The sequence below is a fragment of the Suillus subalutaceus genome (assembly GCF_016647625.1).
Source record: "Suillus subalutaceus strain FC151 chromosome Unknown DFJ58scaffold_49, whole genome shotgun sequence".
NCBI classification, from domain to species: Eukaryota; Fungi; Basidiomycota; class Agaricomycetes; order Boletales; family Suillaceae; genus Suillus; species Suillus subalutaceus.
In genome coordinates, this window is record NW_024540298.1 from 46,565 (window position 1) to 63,698 (window position 17,134).

The window sequence follows — 17,134 nt, forward strand, 5'->3', positions numbered from 1 at the left end:
TCCACCGCCCTTCCTACGTTGCTTCAGCGGGTGATGTCTTCGACCGGGCAGCCCATTTCACCTGCCATAATTTTGGGTTTCAGGTATACTCACCGCCGCCGCGGATTGCACCAGCAAATTAGGCGTTTGCGATTTGACTTGGTTTAACGCAATCCGCTGGTACATAGGTATTCGATGCTCTCAATCGGGTTACCGTGGCCAAGAAATTTCCAGCTCTCGAACTCGGTAAATACGACATCACTGTAAATTTGTATGTAAGCAGGTCCGATGTGTGCGTTAGCGTCGACACCAATGTATTGCGAATGGACGTCACGCATTAAAACGGATCTCGTGGATCGTTCTGGAACATTGGCATTGAATGAGATGGAGAAAGAACACCAGATCCACAACGCTCAAGTACGAGATTGTTCGTTGTATCATCGATGTAACACGTACAGATGATTGGAAACCAAAAACACGATGGTCTGCTGGAGCATATCACGGGTATCGTAAGCTACCCTGCATAGAAAGAAGCACACTTCATTCCTGGTGAGTCCTTTGTCACGATAAATCGGGACGTAGCTAATTCGGTCCGAATCCATAGGACTTAATACGTAGGAACGATTTGTATTGATAAAACTATATGCTGATTGAACCTCCAGATCTCAATAGACGGAGATGTCGTCCTTGTCGTGGTTTCCCGTGTCATTGGATGATCCTATGATAAATCTCTCTGGTACGTGTTTGAATACTCACTTTTGGCTGCTGAAAATCGTTGGTCCACTCAGGTAGTGTGGAAGCTCATGAGCAGAAGCCTGCTATACTCGTTGATTGTGGGTGCACAACAGCAACTATAGCCTATTTTCGAAGCAGGAATAACAAAAATTCTCGCAAGGTTTGGTAACTGGTCGTGATGGCAGAGGTGATATCCATGAGATGTTTACGTATTACAGCCATTTTACACCTTTCAGACAAGGCTTCGTCCATTACCGTCGGAGACCAACCTTTTGGCAATAACTTACACCTCGGAACAGCTTGAAATCACCGGTAGCATATAACTTTTGCCACTCTTAACGGCACCGATGGAGCACAAGTTTCCGGACCATTCATGACACAACTCACGCAAGCTAACGTCGTAATCATTGACATTGCGATTAACTTCTATGGCAAGGGATAGTCCAAGAGTAGTTAGTGTCTTCCACCTCCAAGCGATATGAAAGGAGCTAGCATTCCTGTGGCATATATAATCCGACTGTACCACTTTATCATTCTAGCAAGCCCATCACCTTCTACCATAATCATGTCGCCTCAACAAGGGACCGCACTCATCACAGGATCTGCTCAGGGCATCGGTCGCAGTATCGCTCTGCGGCTTGCGAGGGATGGCTTCGACATTGCCTTGAACGACCTCCCTATGAAAAGTGACCAACTGGCTGCTGTCGCTAGTGAAATCGAGGCATTGGGATGCAAAGCGTGTATCGTGACCGCGGATGTGACAAATGAGGAGGAAGTCAAGAATATGATCAACGACACCGTAAAAGAGCTGGGTGGATTGGATGTGGTAGGACCCTGAGCTTTCATTCCTGGAAGCTTGCTTATGATGTTTCCACAGATGGTCGCCAATGCTGGTATTCCAGGAGCCAACACTGTTTTGGCAAGTAAGCTCGGATGTTGTGTTTGAGTATGCGCTGCAATCTCATGACGTGGTGTAGCCACTGTTGAAGACTGGGAGCGTACATTCACCGTTAACGCCCGCGGAGTCTTCCTGTGCTATAAACACGCCGCAGTACAGATGATATCTCAAGGCCGCGGCGGTAGGATCATTGGCGCAAGTTCCATCGCCGGAAAGATCGGTGACTGATATTCCGCGTTGAGCCGAGCTCGAAGGGCTGACATGAGCGCTTTCTGCAGGATTTCCATCAGCTGCTGCATACTGCGCTAGCAAGTTCGCTGTCCGCGGATTGACGCAGACGGCTGGTGAGCAGGAACGTCTTTGAGTGAATAATCACTGAATCTGGCCAAGCTCTTGAGCTTGGAAAATATAATATTACAGTCAATGCCTATGCGCCGGGTGTCATACAAACCCAGATACGTGCGTTTCATGTGAACACAGTCTGTACTCGAAGCTGATCGCTTTCGTGAACTCAGTGGATAGCATTTCTGACCAATCAGGAAATGTCAGCCTGGCAGACGAAGATTCGACGAATTACCTTGCTCAGGTCTGTTGTTCCCTTCATGCTCACACGTCTCTGTACCGTTGGCTCACGTCGCGCAGCTAATCGGGAACCGGCCGATCAAACATAATGGTCAACCAGAGGATATTGCAAGCATTGTCAGTTATTTGGCATCAAAAGAGGCGCATTTCATTACAGGTGAGTTCTTATTTTGCTGTTCATTTCTTGCAGCTTGTCTGACGCTGCAACAGGGCAATGCGTAAGTGCACAGTGCTGACCCCCTAACTTTCAAGGTATTCACTACACTACAGATTTCTGTTGACGGAGGTGTCGTTTTATCTTAGCAAGCCAGACGTCTTCCGAATACAATGTACTAAAAGAAGAAACAAATGTGTCTTCAAGAGGTCCTCGCTCGAGAAATACCGGGTTACCGGTTAGGTTGACCGCCGTTTGGTTCAAACCGAAGTCCAAGTATCACGTATCATACCAATTTCGTACATTTCATTCTGTTATAAAGTTCTGCTGATGTGCCGCAGTCACGTTAGTATTTTGCAAGTCCGCACGATGAGGAGACATGAGGCCACCTTATGCCCTCCCAGACCAGACCCCCCTCCCGTGTGAATTTCCCACATCCTAGGGGTATGTACTACCAAGCGATGTCGATGAACATTCATGAACATGTATTGCCAAAAAAAACATCCTAGGCATCGTACAAACGAGCGGATATAACTTTTGGATTTCTCTGTTCCTATCAGCGCTGGTACTACTAACACTGCATATGTTGCTGCAGAACCAATCTACCTCGGAAGCAATCAAGCAAACCAATGAAACTATCACAAATGGAATCAACTGCGGTGATAGAGGAACGTTGAAATAAAGACAAGTTCCCATCGGTTGCAGCTATTGAAGCTGCATTTGATCCTTTCTCCGGATTCCGGCCTTCGACACCAGCAATATCTATCTTGGTCTGGACTCTGACTCAGAGTGTCTGCATTCGAAGTTCATGAACCCTGTTCCGAGTCCATGATGTGCGGAGATGAAATAACACTTGAAGTGAGTTAAGGTGTGCTGCGGATGGACGAATTTTGATGGTCAAACGAGGGTTTAGTACAGAAGGTATCGTATCTCGGCTACCACTCGCGTCAGACGGACGCGTAGTACTAATAACCGAGCGATACAGCGGATGACGATTGCATATTGAACGACAGGCGTCTGTATTGATTGAGATCTTAGACTCGGGGATCAATGTCAATGTCAATGCTACGTCACCGCTAGACACATGTGATGTACAATATGGAACAGCTGATGATTGTTCAATGTTCATCCACCTCATCGTCAATGGCGTCAGACTGGAAATCGGAGAGTTTCCAATTGGCCTCGCCTCTCGACCAAGTCTCGATTGGCATATGTCATCACTTTCCACAATCTAAGATCATCTATACATTTGATGCTCAAATTTTGAACCCAATAGGAACCATTTTGATACCCCCTAGGTCCTTTCCCGAGTGCGTAACTCTTGACGCCACCTGTAACATGTAATATGCCGCCCATCTAAGAGGGTTGCCAAATTTAGCAATTTTCCTTTTACCAACCACAACAATATTATCTTTCGGGCGCTTCCCAAAACGCTCAGTATGATATTGGTTCAACTAGACTGCTTTCGTGCAACTCTCCCGGACAGCCCTTGGACAGGGCATTCCTTGGCAAGGGCATCCCTGGACCCGTTATCTATTTGTTCCGAGTCAGCAGACTCACTCCGACTTGAACTTTATCATCGATCTGCCATCGGACTCGGAGGTAAGTTCTAGAACCCTTACTTAACTTGAAAACCTTAAAAGTCGGAGTGCGGAAAGGATGGCCTCCAGCCTACTTTCCAGATATCACTCTGAAAGCACTGGCCCCTGGGTCTTAAGTCAACCTCATGTACATTTTCCCCGAGGTTTGCGGGTACCTCTTGGGCGAAGCTGGCCGTTTCCTTCTGTCCCAGGAAGGGAGAGTTTTCTTGTGATCCGCAACCCTGCTGCAGGCTGTCAGTTTAGCTTCGATTACTCGGTACGTTCAACTAAGAAGACCGTATTCGCTATGACATGGCTTCATACTTAGAAACTTTAGGATACCCTGCTGAGAATAGTCAGGGCAACCGTTCCTTGACCGGCAGGCCTCGCACGTCCTCTGCGATTGGGCGAGCCAATATTACGACGCGTTATTTCTCACGTAGAACACAATGACCACCGACTCGATCGAAGCGCGCTGTCAAGAAAACTGACGGGTGGGCGCTGATCAGAGGACTGGTGAGCCGTAGATATCGTCACATATACTGACATATGATCATATACAGAAAAGGTTTTCGTTATATTGGCATATAAAGTTGTATAAAGCCATCTATAACGTCGGAAACTCACCGCAATCAACGTAAAGCACCCTGGGGAGACCCACGTCATAATTTTTTGATACGATGACGTTGAAGGCTTGCAAGTGCGTTTTATCCCCTTTGGACCTTTATCTCAGGCTACTGGATACCAGTAGCCTGAGATAATGATAAGTGCATGTACTTCAAACATTTCAAAAGGTATTTAATGTCCATAGATTATCTTGGGACTGTTCAATCGATATCCGCGATGTCTCAATCTAAAGGTGTCGCCCTCGTAACCGGCTCAGCACAAGGAATCGGCCGTGCGATAGCAATCAGATTAGCCCAAGATGGCTTCGATCTAGCGCTCAATGATCTACCCGGAAAGAAAGAGGTATTGGAAGACTTCGCAGCCGAACTTCGGCGAGGCGGAGAATCAGGAGGGCTCCTACCATCCTAGGACATGCATTGTGACTTGCGATGTCAGTAAAGAGGACGAGGTGAAGAGCATGATTGATTCTGTAATTGACGTTCTAGGGAGCTTGGACGTCGTGAGTAGCGACGCAGAATGCGTGATCGTTTGACTCATGACATACTACCGCAGATGGTCGCGAATGCTGGAATTAGTGCCATGATAGATATCTTAAGTGGTGCGTAGATCGATCGTGAACAAACCCTGGCATACTCACTTTTTCATGCAGAAACTCTAGAAGGCTGGGACCGCATGATGAGAATCAACGCCACCTCTGCGTTCCTGTGCTATAAATACGCCGCAATCCAGATGATAAAACAGGGACGTGGCGGACGCATCATCGGTGCCAGCTCCATGGTAGGAATACAGGGTGAGAGGCTTTCCCTGATTCGAGTGTGGCGCCTGAAAACGCTATGTCTATTATGAAGCCACATCCCCCCTGTTGTCGTACAGTGCAAGTAAATTTGCTGTTAGAGGCATAACGCAAGCGGCTGGTAAGGTCGTTAACTATGCATATGCATTAGTACTGACGACCGCATTAAGCACTGCAACTCGGACAATATGGAATCACAGTCAATTCCTATGCTCCGGGCATCATAGCAACACCCATGGGTAAGTGCTACAAGTATTTTGTTTGCGTTCCGTCACTGTAAAATCACGGACAGTTGTCGCATCAAAGGCTCAAGTTGCAAAGCGAGGTGACAAGGACGACTACTTTCAAAAGGTGCGACCAGGAGATTCGTATCCACCATAAGATGTCTTGGCTAAATTGCCGCACAGACGATTGACACCTCTGCAGTCGGATACGTCGGACAGCCGGAAGATGTCGCCAGCGCTGTTGCATACCTTTCTTCTAAGGAGGCCCATTTCATTACAGGCAAGTTTTCCATCCCACAAGGGCTGTATGAGAGCTAACCTGTATTTCTATGTGTTAGGACAATGCGTAAGTTCATTTGAGCCACTGGTATGTTCAGTAACTGAGATAAGGAACCGGTCACGCAGATTTCCGTTGACGGTGGTTTGATGCTGTCTTGACATGAATCCTCCAATTGTCGAATAATAGAATCACAGCAGGAACCCGCAAGCTAAGGAATTGTCACTTTGTAGGTTTGGTTCAGGAGAAGCTCCGTGAAATCCAGAGGAATCGAGCTGTCGTCGTTTATGATTGAATATGCAATATTTTTTTCGGTTTTCTCTATACTCAATCCACGAGAACACGACTAGTCTTGATGGAATTAAGTTGATAATGTGTGGGCCTTGCACAAGACAACGGCTTGACGGATAAACCGCCAAGTCAGATACATGCCCGACCCATGCCAGTCCCAATCCCACCCATGAACACCTATGAACATCTATGCAACACCACGAAACTATGCCTCACCATCACTCCTACCCAATACCATACAGCACCTATAATCCCCACCCCATACCACCGACACCTAATAAACCCCCTCCTTCCCACGCTCGCCATCAAGAATTCCCGCCCCCACGGACCAGACCACATGAGAATACAGAGGCCAACCGCCAACCCCAAACCTCATTACTCATACCTCTATCCACAGAATTCTTATACCTCCGCACTCGCGGTCGAGCTCGCGCATAGCCATATATACTACACTGAAAAGACACACACCACCGCATGTATAATTACAGTCATCTCATCTTCGAAGGAGGGCACGTCTAAAACGGCCGGCAGGAACGGCGGACTGATGGAGCACGTCTCACATCAGGGCATTCGTGACTCCAGAGATGCGACAGGGCACCGGGGCCCTTAGACTAGCAAGTACTGTCCTACATAGAGTTACTCTCTCAATGGACACAAATGGATACAAAAAAAAAAAAACGGCTTGACGATCTGCTGATCACTACAGACGACAAGTCGATTCAATTGTAGCCGGCACAGCTCACTCAGCAGATGTTCTTGTTTATCTGTCCGTGGATGCGTTGTGGTTCCCGGGCTGCCTGGATTTGGAGATGATACGTGGAGCGTGGATGATTGGTCCGCCGAGTCCGAGTCTCCGTTGAAATAGTATTCGTTCGGCGGGTACACCGGAGAAGATGGACCGGTTGATACAGAGTCTCAATTGCGAGAATTGAGCCTGCAACGCTGATCGTTCAGGACAACCTTTCGGCGCACTTTTAGTGGCGAGGCAGCGTGGTGGAGAGTACAACATAATCGCGTTAGATCACAATATCATTGCACATGTTAGGTACTCGGCTGCTGATCATGACACGATGGATGTTAGGACATTAGAGATAAATATTGTAATTCAAATGACAGATATCAGATGTGTTTTCATCCATACCTTGGCCGTACCTGTATCCAAAAATATCCCCGTGCCACATCCTTATCGATTGTAGTCATTATTACTGTTTCTTCCTCTCCTTCAGAATGAAGTCCTTTGGGGTCATAGACATAGGATATATTGGACATAACGGCGCTGTTAAGATCACGAAACCTCAGTAGACATCGCCTCGATTTTGGAACTTCCGTAAATGTGAAGACATTAGAGCCTAGCAATTATCTATCGTCTCGTGGCGAGGCGTGGTAACTGATAATGAAAGAGGACTTCAGTTGGAAAAGATTGCAGAAATAGGGTTCCAGATATAAGCTCTTTCGAATGGGTAGTGCTGCACACCAATTAAGGAGATACCACATACGACGAGCATTTAGCTGTGCACAGGCGGTAGTGGTGATGAAACGAAATGAGATCCACGTTGTAACGGCGAGGTGGGGAGCCACCAGGAACACTAGAAAAGCGCCTACATGAGGTGGGTTGTGGGCATAAGAACGATGCTTCTCACCCCACATCAAATTTACAATATAAACATGTCCACAAAACGTACCTGTCATTTGCTACTGACTATCTGTTTCTCTCTCTAGACCAGTACAATATGTCAGTCGAGCTTTCGGATGTGGCAAGAAACGCAGACCTTGTTGTGAAAGAGCGCTCAACGCAGCCACGAATAATGCTAGGACACACATCGTCAGTGTTGGCAGCTGCGTTCTTCAAAGACGGTCGAAGGGTTGTCACGAGTTCATCGGACAAAACCCTGCGAATTTGGGATGTGCAGACAGGAGCATTGGTAGGAGCACCATTCAAGGGACACAAGGGCTGGGTGCGATCAGTCGCCATATCCCCAGACGATAGGAGAATTGCGAGCGGTGGAGAGGACAAAACCATTATCTTTTGGAATGCGGAGAACAAGCAGATGATTTTGGAACCGCTGGCGAAGCATACGCGCGATGTGAACTCGGTGTGCTTCTCCCCCGATGGTAAAAGACTGGCAAGCGGGTCATCTGATTGCACGGTTGTTGTATGGGATGTAGAGACTGGCGCTGTCCTCGCAACACTTCGTCACGACAGTTTGGTGTTGACTGTGGTATTCAGCCCCGACGGGTTGAAATTAGCCTCGGGATCAAAAGACAATACCATTCGCGTTTGGCACACCAATGACGCCGAGGTTCTTCTCAAGTTTAACGCTCACCAAGATCGGATCCGAAACGTTGTGTGGTCGCATGACGGCCAGCAACTTGTCTCCGCGTCGTACGACCAAACAGTCAAGTTTTGGAACTCGTCAGATGCAGACCAGATTGGTCAACCTTGCGCTGGTCACACTGCCTGGATCTATTCGCTCGCCATCTCTTTTGACGACTCCTTCATTGCCACTGCATCTTGTGACGATACTGTGCGACTGTGGAGCACAAAAACACACCAACAGATAGGGCAGGCACTTGAACATACCACCTGGGTCGGCTGCGTCGTAATTTCTCCCAATGGAGAACTGCTCATGAGTGGAGATGGAGATGGGAAGGTTCGACTCTGGTCCATCAAGAACATACTCGAGGAATATCATAGTGCGGAGGATAGGCTGAAGGAAGAGCTAGACAGTGCCGTAAGCCTGTATTGCCGTTCTGAATCCTATAGTCAGTCCTGACCGGCGACCTTTCAAACCAGAATCATGATGCTCTGTCGACACCTCTTTTACCAGTAAGTTCTCTTCTTACTGCGGTATCATATACTGTTAATGACAATAAATGAAGGACATCGCTCAAAGTGACATCCAGGTACGCTCTTACGCATGATTTTCCACTTTGTTCCTCACTCAGCTTATTTCTTCCGCACTATGGCACAGTCACGCAACGAATCTGAATCCTCTGACAATTGCGACATTACGAGCAATCATTCTTCGGAAACTCACGTAGCCTCTAGCACACGCACATTTCCTTCATTATTCGATGTGGGTTGTTTCCCTTCGGTGCATCTGCTTGTTACGGAATGTGAGCGTGTTTTATTATGCAGAATCTCCCTATGAACACGACGGTTCGCAATGCATGCATCACTGGGGACTTGCATGCTGCTGAAGAGATTCTGACCCAGGAGATCGACACTCATGGTGACAACTGCGATTCTCATGCCAGTCGCTCAGTTGTGATGGCACGGAATTCAGATTGGGACCAGGCACTTCGAGATGCAGACAACGTAAGACACTCAGCCTATCATGACTGTTGATTTGACTCCTTTGGTGATCTAGTCGATTGCTATCCAACCCTCATTGATGGGCTGCATCTCTAAAGGCATTGCCCTTTGCGGCAAGGGGCAACTTTGGGATGCCATGGAAGCTTTTGATCTCGCTTTCACATTTGCCACTCATGATTCGATGACCACCAATCTCTTACTGTTGATCAAGGTACTCTTCATACCATTTGAGTTGGTCAGTCTCAGTCTCAGTCTCCACCTTTTCAGGCTGTCGCGCTTTTCAATGCAGGTCGTCACGACGAGGCAGTCCGGCGAGTTCAAGACCTAACCATTACTTGTCAGCATTTAGATACACTTCCGTGCAGCGTCGTAAACGTGAGTCTTATGTCAGGATTCACAGAGTGTCGTCCGTCTTCCTGAAATGCACTCGCTAGTCATATCTACATGTACAACTTGCAAACATCTCTTTTGAGAATGGGCAGTACCTCAAAGCTGCTGAACAATCCACGGAGGTCCTCATTACGACCCTGACTGGTTTGTCCTTGCGCACGGCACTCTGCGAACCTAGATTAAAGATATTCACCGTGGTGCGTCACTACAACGTCACAGCACTTCCAATAATTGACGATATGCGCTTTGCAGCTCTTCGGTTGGGACTTGGATTCGTTATGGCGAACCGTCCACCAACAACGGTGTGACGCGTTCCTCCGCGCGGATCAAGTGATCGAAGCGGTCGAATCGTATCAATACATGATGCGCATGATTGATGGGACTGAGAAGACCAGCTGTCTCGGATGGTCTACCAGTGAGTGTCTTATGACCTTAGACAACTCGAGCATCGATATTGACCCCGAGGTTGATTAGCCTTCAAGCAAGACTGCATTGCACGCTGTGTGGCCAAGGGAGAAGACGCTGTTGTTACAAACGATCATGCAAGAGCTATCGAGCTTTATTCGGCAGGGATCGGGCTAGATCCCTCATACGAACCCCTTTTTGTACGCCGCGGTAAGGAGAATTTGGGACAGAACCTGTATGCGGAAGCCCTCTCCGACGCGGAACAGGTGCAGATGACATGCATAATTTTTAGCATTGTGTTGACATTGTCGATGCATAGGTGATCGAACTCGACCCATCGTCTTATACTGGGTACGAACTAAAGCACGAAGCGCTCTATGGGGTACATCGCTATGATGAAGCAGTCGTGACCTTCAATATCATGCTCTCCAAGTTGGAAAATGCTTCCGACGCGCAGATACAACGTAAGTCCTGAATCTTTCATGACTCAACATGAACATAATCACGTTTCTTTCCAGAACTACGTCGGCAATATCATTATGTCACTCCTTGTGAAGCAGAACATGCTATTCGAGAAGCGATTCGTGCTCACCTGGATACCGCTCCACTTCGTTTACTCGACACCTCCACTGGATATCTGTGCGATCAACAGGCACAGACAAATGCCTTCATGGAGAGCACAGAATACGAGAGACTTATGTCTTCATTGATGACCCATGGGCACCTTCAAATGGAGTGCATCAAAGAGGTGGTGGTGATGTACTTCCGTTGGGTGATGTTATCGCATAGGTGGGAAACGAAGGAGCCGCTGCTACTCGACATCCAGAACAAGGCCGTATACGATTTGGATCCAGTCGGAACCATGCTGAAGCTGCAGATGTTCTGCAAAACTTCCCGTGATGCAGGGTATCGCTGGGCATGGAGCGATACATGTTGCATCGATCAAAGTAACAATGCTGAGCTCCAGCGATCGATCAACTCTATGTTTGTCTGGTATCGCCATTCACCTCTTACGATTGTCTACCTATCCGACGTTGCGCCATCATCGAAGTCTGGCGCACTCGCAAAGAGCGCTTGGAACACACGAGGATGGACTGTCCAAGAGTTTCTGGCTCCCAAAGTCATTCTCTTCTACCAAGCAGATTGGACCCCATATCTCAATGACCGCTCTCCCAACCACAAGGAGTCTGTCGCTATCATGCATGAGTTAGAGGATGCAACAGGCATAAACGCCCAGGCCCTCGTGGCCTTCTGTCCGGGGATGAGAGGTGCACGAGAGAAACTTCAATGGGCGTCGACACGTGTCACGACATTGCAGGAAGATATTGCGTACTCATTGTTTGGCATCTTTGGGGTCCACCTGCCTGTAATCTACGGCGAGAAGAAGCATCACGCTCTCGGGCGACTGTTGCAGGCGATTGTGGCTCAGTCGGGTGACATCACTGCCCTGGACTGGGTCGGAAAATCGTCGGAGTTCAATAGCTGTCTGCCAGCCGACATTGCCTTGTACGAAGCGCCGCCATGCATACCACCATCGCTATCCGAAGATGAGATGCAGGCGTCAGTCGCCAACCTTCGAAGTGTCGCGGATGTAGAGTTGGCTGTGGCATTGTATACCCAGCTTGACAACCTGCGCGCTCCTCGTTTCGCGAACCGCAGAATACTCCTTCCTTGCATCACCTTTCTTGTCACAGGAGTCAGAAGGAGGCACGGTCTACACCGGGAGACATGTTTCACATATGACGTCAAAGCAGACGGACTTCAAGACTTGTTAATCACCACCGAAAACAAGCTGACTCAGTTCTCGCAGGCGAGACCTTTTCGGCAGAGATTCTTACTTGTCCGTCCCTGGAATCGTCATGACGTCGGGCTGTCTGATTTCTCAGACGATATGCAGACCAGTGCCTGCGTCTCCACTAGACGATTTATCTTGGGGCTACCCTAAAGAAGTTGGCCTAGTTGATGTGGAGTCTCAGTCGCGAGCGTTGAGGTTGATCGTTCGCCTTGGACAGCCTTTCGGCGCACTTTTATTAGCGCAGCAGCGTGGTGGGGAATACAAAAGAATCGCATCGGATCATGACATCATCGCACGTGTCAAGGACGTGTCTGCTATTCGCGACATGTTGAACGTCAGAACGGTAGAGATATTATAGTCGTATGCATTTCGAAGAATGTAGAATTCTGACGAGACTTCATTCATATCTTTAAATTGACATGTAATAATACCCTAAATCGGCTTTTACTAGTAAAAGGTGCCTTCACGGGTCGGTAGTGGGAACCACGTGGGGTTTTCTTGGCTTTGTTCTGCGACGTATGCATCAAACCTGGAGATGGCACCACCGCAAACCAATCTTCTTCTCTCCAGATCACCAAGAACCGTGTGGCACCAGAACCGGCATCCAGAGCGGTGCTGTCATATAAGAAACGGTTGCGCCCATTATATTCCAGTAAATCCAAAAGAGATTTAACTGTGATATCAGTAGCAGCGTCCTCTGGAACGTCAGCAACACTTGATTGAGATGACTCGTCAGGGGCTTCTGTCACAGCCAGGGCACCGGTTCTACTGTCCTGGCCGGGCATCATGTCCAGCGTGACAATCCGAGAATTATCATCTGGAAGTGTACACTGCACAAATATCTTCCAGCAGTGGAGGACCGAATTCGGGTCTGTCTCATTGACAGGAGATCCTGAGAGGGTGTAACGCTGCACAACTGCCTGGTGCGTAGCATATGACAGTCTGTACCACTTCGTGTTGTCTGTGCTGAACATAGGCTGATGAATACACGGTAAGGTTGAAATATCTTGCATGCAGGATGTAAGTAAAAGTAATTTATTAAATGATCACTCTAAATGATCACACCCACCGATTAGCGTTGGTTTGGCTTGCTTCAAATTTTCAATCGAAACAAGTTATGTATTAAGGATGTTATTTTTGGAGGGTTGGGGAGACGAATGACTGAGTCACGTCCTGCTCACGGAGGTGGTAAAGATTTAAGAACTTGTATGGTGGCTTAGGACAGTGATAGGGGCGTAGCTATTTTGACGCGGTCTATGCGCCTTAGTGCATTCAGCCCAGATGGGCTAAAATTAGCCTGCGGATCACGGGACTACACTCCAGCCGCCGGATAACGCCGAACTTTCGCCCGTGACACAAAGCGCTTTCAGCGCCACCGTGACTGGTGTTGTATTCTATATGAGTTCGAGGCACGAGAACGAAGATAGAATTAGGTCTATGTGGCGACACGATTTTTCGTGTTTCCCACCTTCTTGCTTCGTACTACCACGTTAGTACTTGCAACTCATCCACTCCTCGACGACACTCTCGTTTCGTCGCTTCTCTGTCACATACCAGCAGTTGATTGTCAGCATAGACTAATTTTCAACATGCTGAGAATTAGAAACAACCCGAACCTCAATATCTGTCCGGACTATGCGTCTGAGGTCTTCGACAACATTCGCGCACAATTGGTCAACGAGAACACGACCGAAATTCAAGCCATGCAGTTGCTTAGGAACATTTGGGAGGCCAACAACAATGCAGTCAAAGTGTTATGGCAATGACAAGTAGATGAGGACGAGGAACGAGAAGAACAACGTCAAAGGCTAGACAAAGAGGAACAAGAAAGACTCAATCAAGAGAGGATCGACGAGGAAGAAGTAGCACGCAAAGAAGAAAGGAAGAAAAATAAACACAAGTTTATTCCGATTCTCGAGGCCGGCATCCCCGACGATCCTGCCAACACGCCGTGCTCTTACGCTCTTAAGAAGTTGGACAAAGGTGACTACGTGGAGTTATGGTATTTTACCAATGACGGTCTGGATGAGGCTAATCTCAAGAAGACCGTCGACGATGACACTATGATACTGTCAACTCTAGCGAATGGGTCAATGGCGTGGGTATCGTCAGCATCGACCAGAAGCGCACGTGCAGTAGTCAATGACGAAAACTTACCCTTCGAGGAGTTTTGTCAAGCCTGTCCTCGCTTTCTGAAAGCGGTAGAAGAAGTGGACTGGCCAGAGGACAGAGTTCAAATGATGGCGCGTTTTTGGATGAATATACAAGTCCACGAATTTCGTGCATTAAGAGATCCATTAGCCCAAAAAGCTCTCCTCGTCTATCAAGCGGAGCAGCGCAGATCCTGGCATGCAGCTGCAAAGTCCTCAGTAGGGCCATACAACATCTCTATCGTTAATGAGAAAGTTTTGAAGGCCACAAGAGACCGAGTGTATTGGGAAGATCGCAACAAGAGAGACAACGAGCAGGACTACAAGGTCAGCGTCTACTAAAGAGATAATGAAGTTCTTGAACTAATCAATTCGTTTCGCGCATTCTCACTTTACGAAACAAATTAACCATGCCACACCCGCCTCATGCTACATGCCACATGCTATCTGCCACATGCTACATGCCACATGCAACATGCCACATGACACGCCACATTCCTCATCACAGTCTGACCATCGTGGCTCGTCCTCATCGAGGCAGCGAGACTGGAAGGAGTCACGCAAGTGTTCAGCGTCTCCTGAACGCTCGGGCAGGGGAAAGAAGCCGCATCAGGATTTTCGGACGGGCGCAAATGGGGGAGTCCTCTCCGCTTGTGCCGTATGCCTTGGACGCAACCCACACAGGATTATCGAATGCAAGGCCCTCAAAACCTGGGACGATGCATTCAATACTCTCTGCTCCCACATTGGGAGAGTCCTCACAATGCGGGACGGCAAACCAGTTTGCAGCGACTGGCAGCGGGTCAGCAGGGTGCTCGGAGGTCACTCATGACCGAAGACACTTCTGTTCTGGATGCGGTGCTGCATCTCACGGAGCTCAAACGTGCTCTTGAGCGCAGAGAGCTTGAAGCACTCACGCTGTACAACCCGGAAGCATGGGCATCGAGGCTCGCGTCGACAGGGCTCATTGACAGATACCCACACATTCCAGAGGGTCTGCGGAAGGGTTTTCATCTGGATATTCCTAGTATTAACGTTACACAAACGCCACCCAACAAGCAATCCATTGTGTCATATCAAAAAGAGTTCCTTGCTATCATCCAAATTGAGCTTAAGAAAGGAAGGTACATCAGGCCACTTAGAGCAAAAGAGGTCGAGGATCTCATCGGCCCGTTTCAATCATCTCCATTCTCCATTATTCCTAAGCCGGGTCGCCCCGGGCATTATCGCATCATTCAAAATTACTCTTTTCCTCACGCCGCATCTACACAATTCCCTAATGCTTCTATCAATTCATACATTAATCTGGATAATTTTCCCAGCACCTGGGGCACCTTTCACGTCGTTGCACTCACAATCAGTCGCCTACCCCCCGGGTCTCAAATTGCTATCAGGGACGTATTGGAAGCATACCGAACCGTACCCATTCACCCTTCCCAATGGCCAGGGTCGGTTGCCTGTATCTTGGAAGACCTGTTTTGCATCGATACTTGCATGTGCTTCGGCTTACGACCATCAGCGGGAGCTTATGGCTGCTTGGCTGATGCTGGTCTGGACCTTTTTCGTTCGCGGGGAATCGGGCCCGCATCGAGATGGGTCGATGATCACCTGTTCATACGAATTCTTAAGCAGTACATTGAAGCATACAACGAAAAGAGGCGAGCTTGGCACCAAGATATCATTAAGAGAGGTATGCATCAGGACCGGGGCAGAGTGTGGTTTGGCGGCTTCGTGTTTGAAGACGGCACTCTTGAAGAGTTTGATAAAGACTGCAGATTTCCAATCACTGATCTCTCAGAGGCGTCACCGAGATCAACCGAAGACGCCAAGTTCTCATGTAACTTGTCTGACATTGACGACGCTTCAGCAGAACTGGATGTTCCTTGGGAGCCTCTCAAGGACAAAGACTTCGCGTATGCTAACCCTTACATTGGTATCATGTGGGATCTGGCCCAAGGTACAGTCTATCTCGACAAGGAAAAGAAGAAGAAGTACTTGTCAGCAATTGACACCTGGCAGAACCGTAACACGCACGTGCTTATTGACATACAACAACTTTACGGTAAGTTGCTGCATACCACACTTGTTGTACCGAAGGGAAGAGCATATCTTATGTCGCTCGAAGCGATGCTGTGCCTCGCGTTTGATAAGCCTTTTATCCCACGGAGGCCTGTCAAAAGCCTCGATTTTGACCTACACTGGTGGAAGTCTCTGTTGCAGAGTGCTTTTGTTGGACGCGCCATCCCTAGACCTCTCAAATTATCTGACCCGGAGGCCTATTTGGATGCCAGCTCCGGCGTTGGGATCGCAATCACTATTGGAGTCAAATGGCGAGCATGGTGTCTGCGCAAAGGATGGCGAACTCTTAACAGAAAAAAGGACATCGGATGGGCGGAAGCAGTCGGGTTCGAGCTACTTATTCACCACCTTGTCAGCATGGGAGGATTGCAGAGAAATTTCAAAGTATTCAGAGACAACCAGGGTGTCATTGAAGGGTGGAGGAACGGACGAAGCAGGAACTCAGCCGTCAATGAAGTCTTCCATCGCATCTTCACTTTTATCGACAATTCTGCAGTGTCATACTCATTCTATCCTGCATACATCTCTAGCAAAGAAAACCCTGCAGATGATCCCTCCAGAGGAATCTATGGTAGCACAGAGCACCTACTACCAATGCTCCCCATCCCAAGTGCACTCGAACAGTTCATCCTTGATCCATTCATCATCTCCACGGACCCAAGAGAATACAGCTCAGAACGGATCCAACCAGGTACCCCCAAGAAATCTTCTCTCAACAGTATCAGTGCCGACATCGATGAGGGTGCAAGAGTCATCAGTGACGCGCTCTATCATATCCACCAGAGGCAGGGGCATACCAGCGAACAACACGCACTTTAGCGCATCTCTCCCACCAGATCCTGTAGCAAAGCCTCTTCCA

At 48.3% G+C, this 17,134-nt stretch overlaps 4 protein-coding genes across 4 annotated transcripts; all 4 read left to right on the forward strand.

The window, feature by feature from the left end:
• Positions 1-695: 695 nt before the first annotated feature.
• Positions 696-2,704, forward strand: DFJ58DRAFT_786461 (uncharacterized protein). The gene is made up of 11 exons (XM_041390084.1): positions 696-812; positions 875-901; positions 951-1,540; positions 1,592-1,637; positions 1,692-1,832; positions 1,891-1,956; positions 2,003-2,071; positions 2,128-2,198; positions 2,255-2,351; positions 2,405-2,412; positions 2,465-2,704. Exons 3-11 carry the CDS (start codon positions 1,193-1,195, stop codon positions 2,495-2,497), a joined length of 879 nt encoding a protein of 292 aa, XP_041244184.1. The 5' UTR covers positions 696-812; positions 875-901; positions 951-1,192; the 3' UTR covers positions 2,498-2,704.
• Positions 2,705-4,771: 2,067 nt separating this feature from the next.
• Positions 4,772-5,890, forward strand: DFJ58DRAFT_727593 (uncharacterized protein; the record flags this gene model as incomplete). Its single annotated transcript, XM_041385496.1, has 8 exons — positions 4,772-4,897; positions 4,944-5,054; positions 5,108-5,153; positions 5,205-5,345; positions 5,404-5,469; positions 5,519-5,587; positions 5,641-5,699; positions 5,756-5,890. The coding sequence occupies 8 exons, from the start codon at positions 4,772-4,774 to the stop codon at positions 5,888-5,890; spliced, it is 753 nt and encodes a 250-aa protein (XP_041244185.1).
• Positions 5,891-7,389: 1,499 nt separating this feature from the next.
• Positions 7,390-10,426, forward strand: DFJ58DRAFT_359521 (WD40-repeat-containing domain protein). The gene is made up of 9 exons (XM_041380013.1): positions 7,390-8,872; positions 8,935-8,967; positions 9,021-9,044; positions 9,113-9,217; positions 9,280-9,459; positions 9,512-9,667; positions 9,724-9,831; positions 9,891-10,261; positions 10,321-10,426. The coding sequence occupies exons 1-8, from the start codon at positions 7,871-7,873 to the stop codon at positions 10,152-10,154; spliced, it is 1,872 nt and encodes a 623-aa protein (XP_041244186.1). The 5' UTR covers positions 7,390-7,870; the 3' UTR covers positions 10,155-10,261; positions 10,321-10,426.
• Positions 10,427-13,562: 3,136 nt separating this feature from the next.
• Positions 13,563-14,538, forward strand: DFJ58DRAFT_913899 (uncharacterized protein; the record flags this gene model as incomplete). Its single annotated transcript, XM_041395350.1, has 2 exons — positions 13,563-13,797; positions 13,825-14,538. The coding sequence occupies exons 1-2, from the start codon at positions 13,636-13,638 to the stop codon at positions 14,536-14,538; spliced, it is 876 nt and encodes a 291-aa protein (XP_041244187.1). The 5' UTR covers positions 13,563-13,635.
• Positions 14,539-17,134: the final 2,596 nt, after the last annotated feature.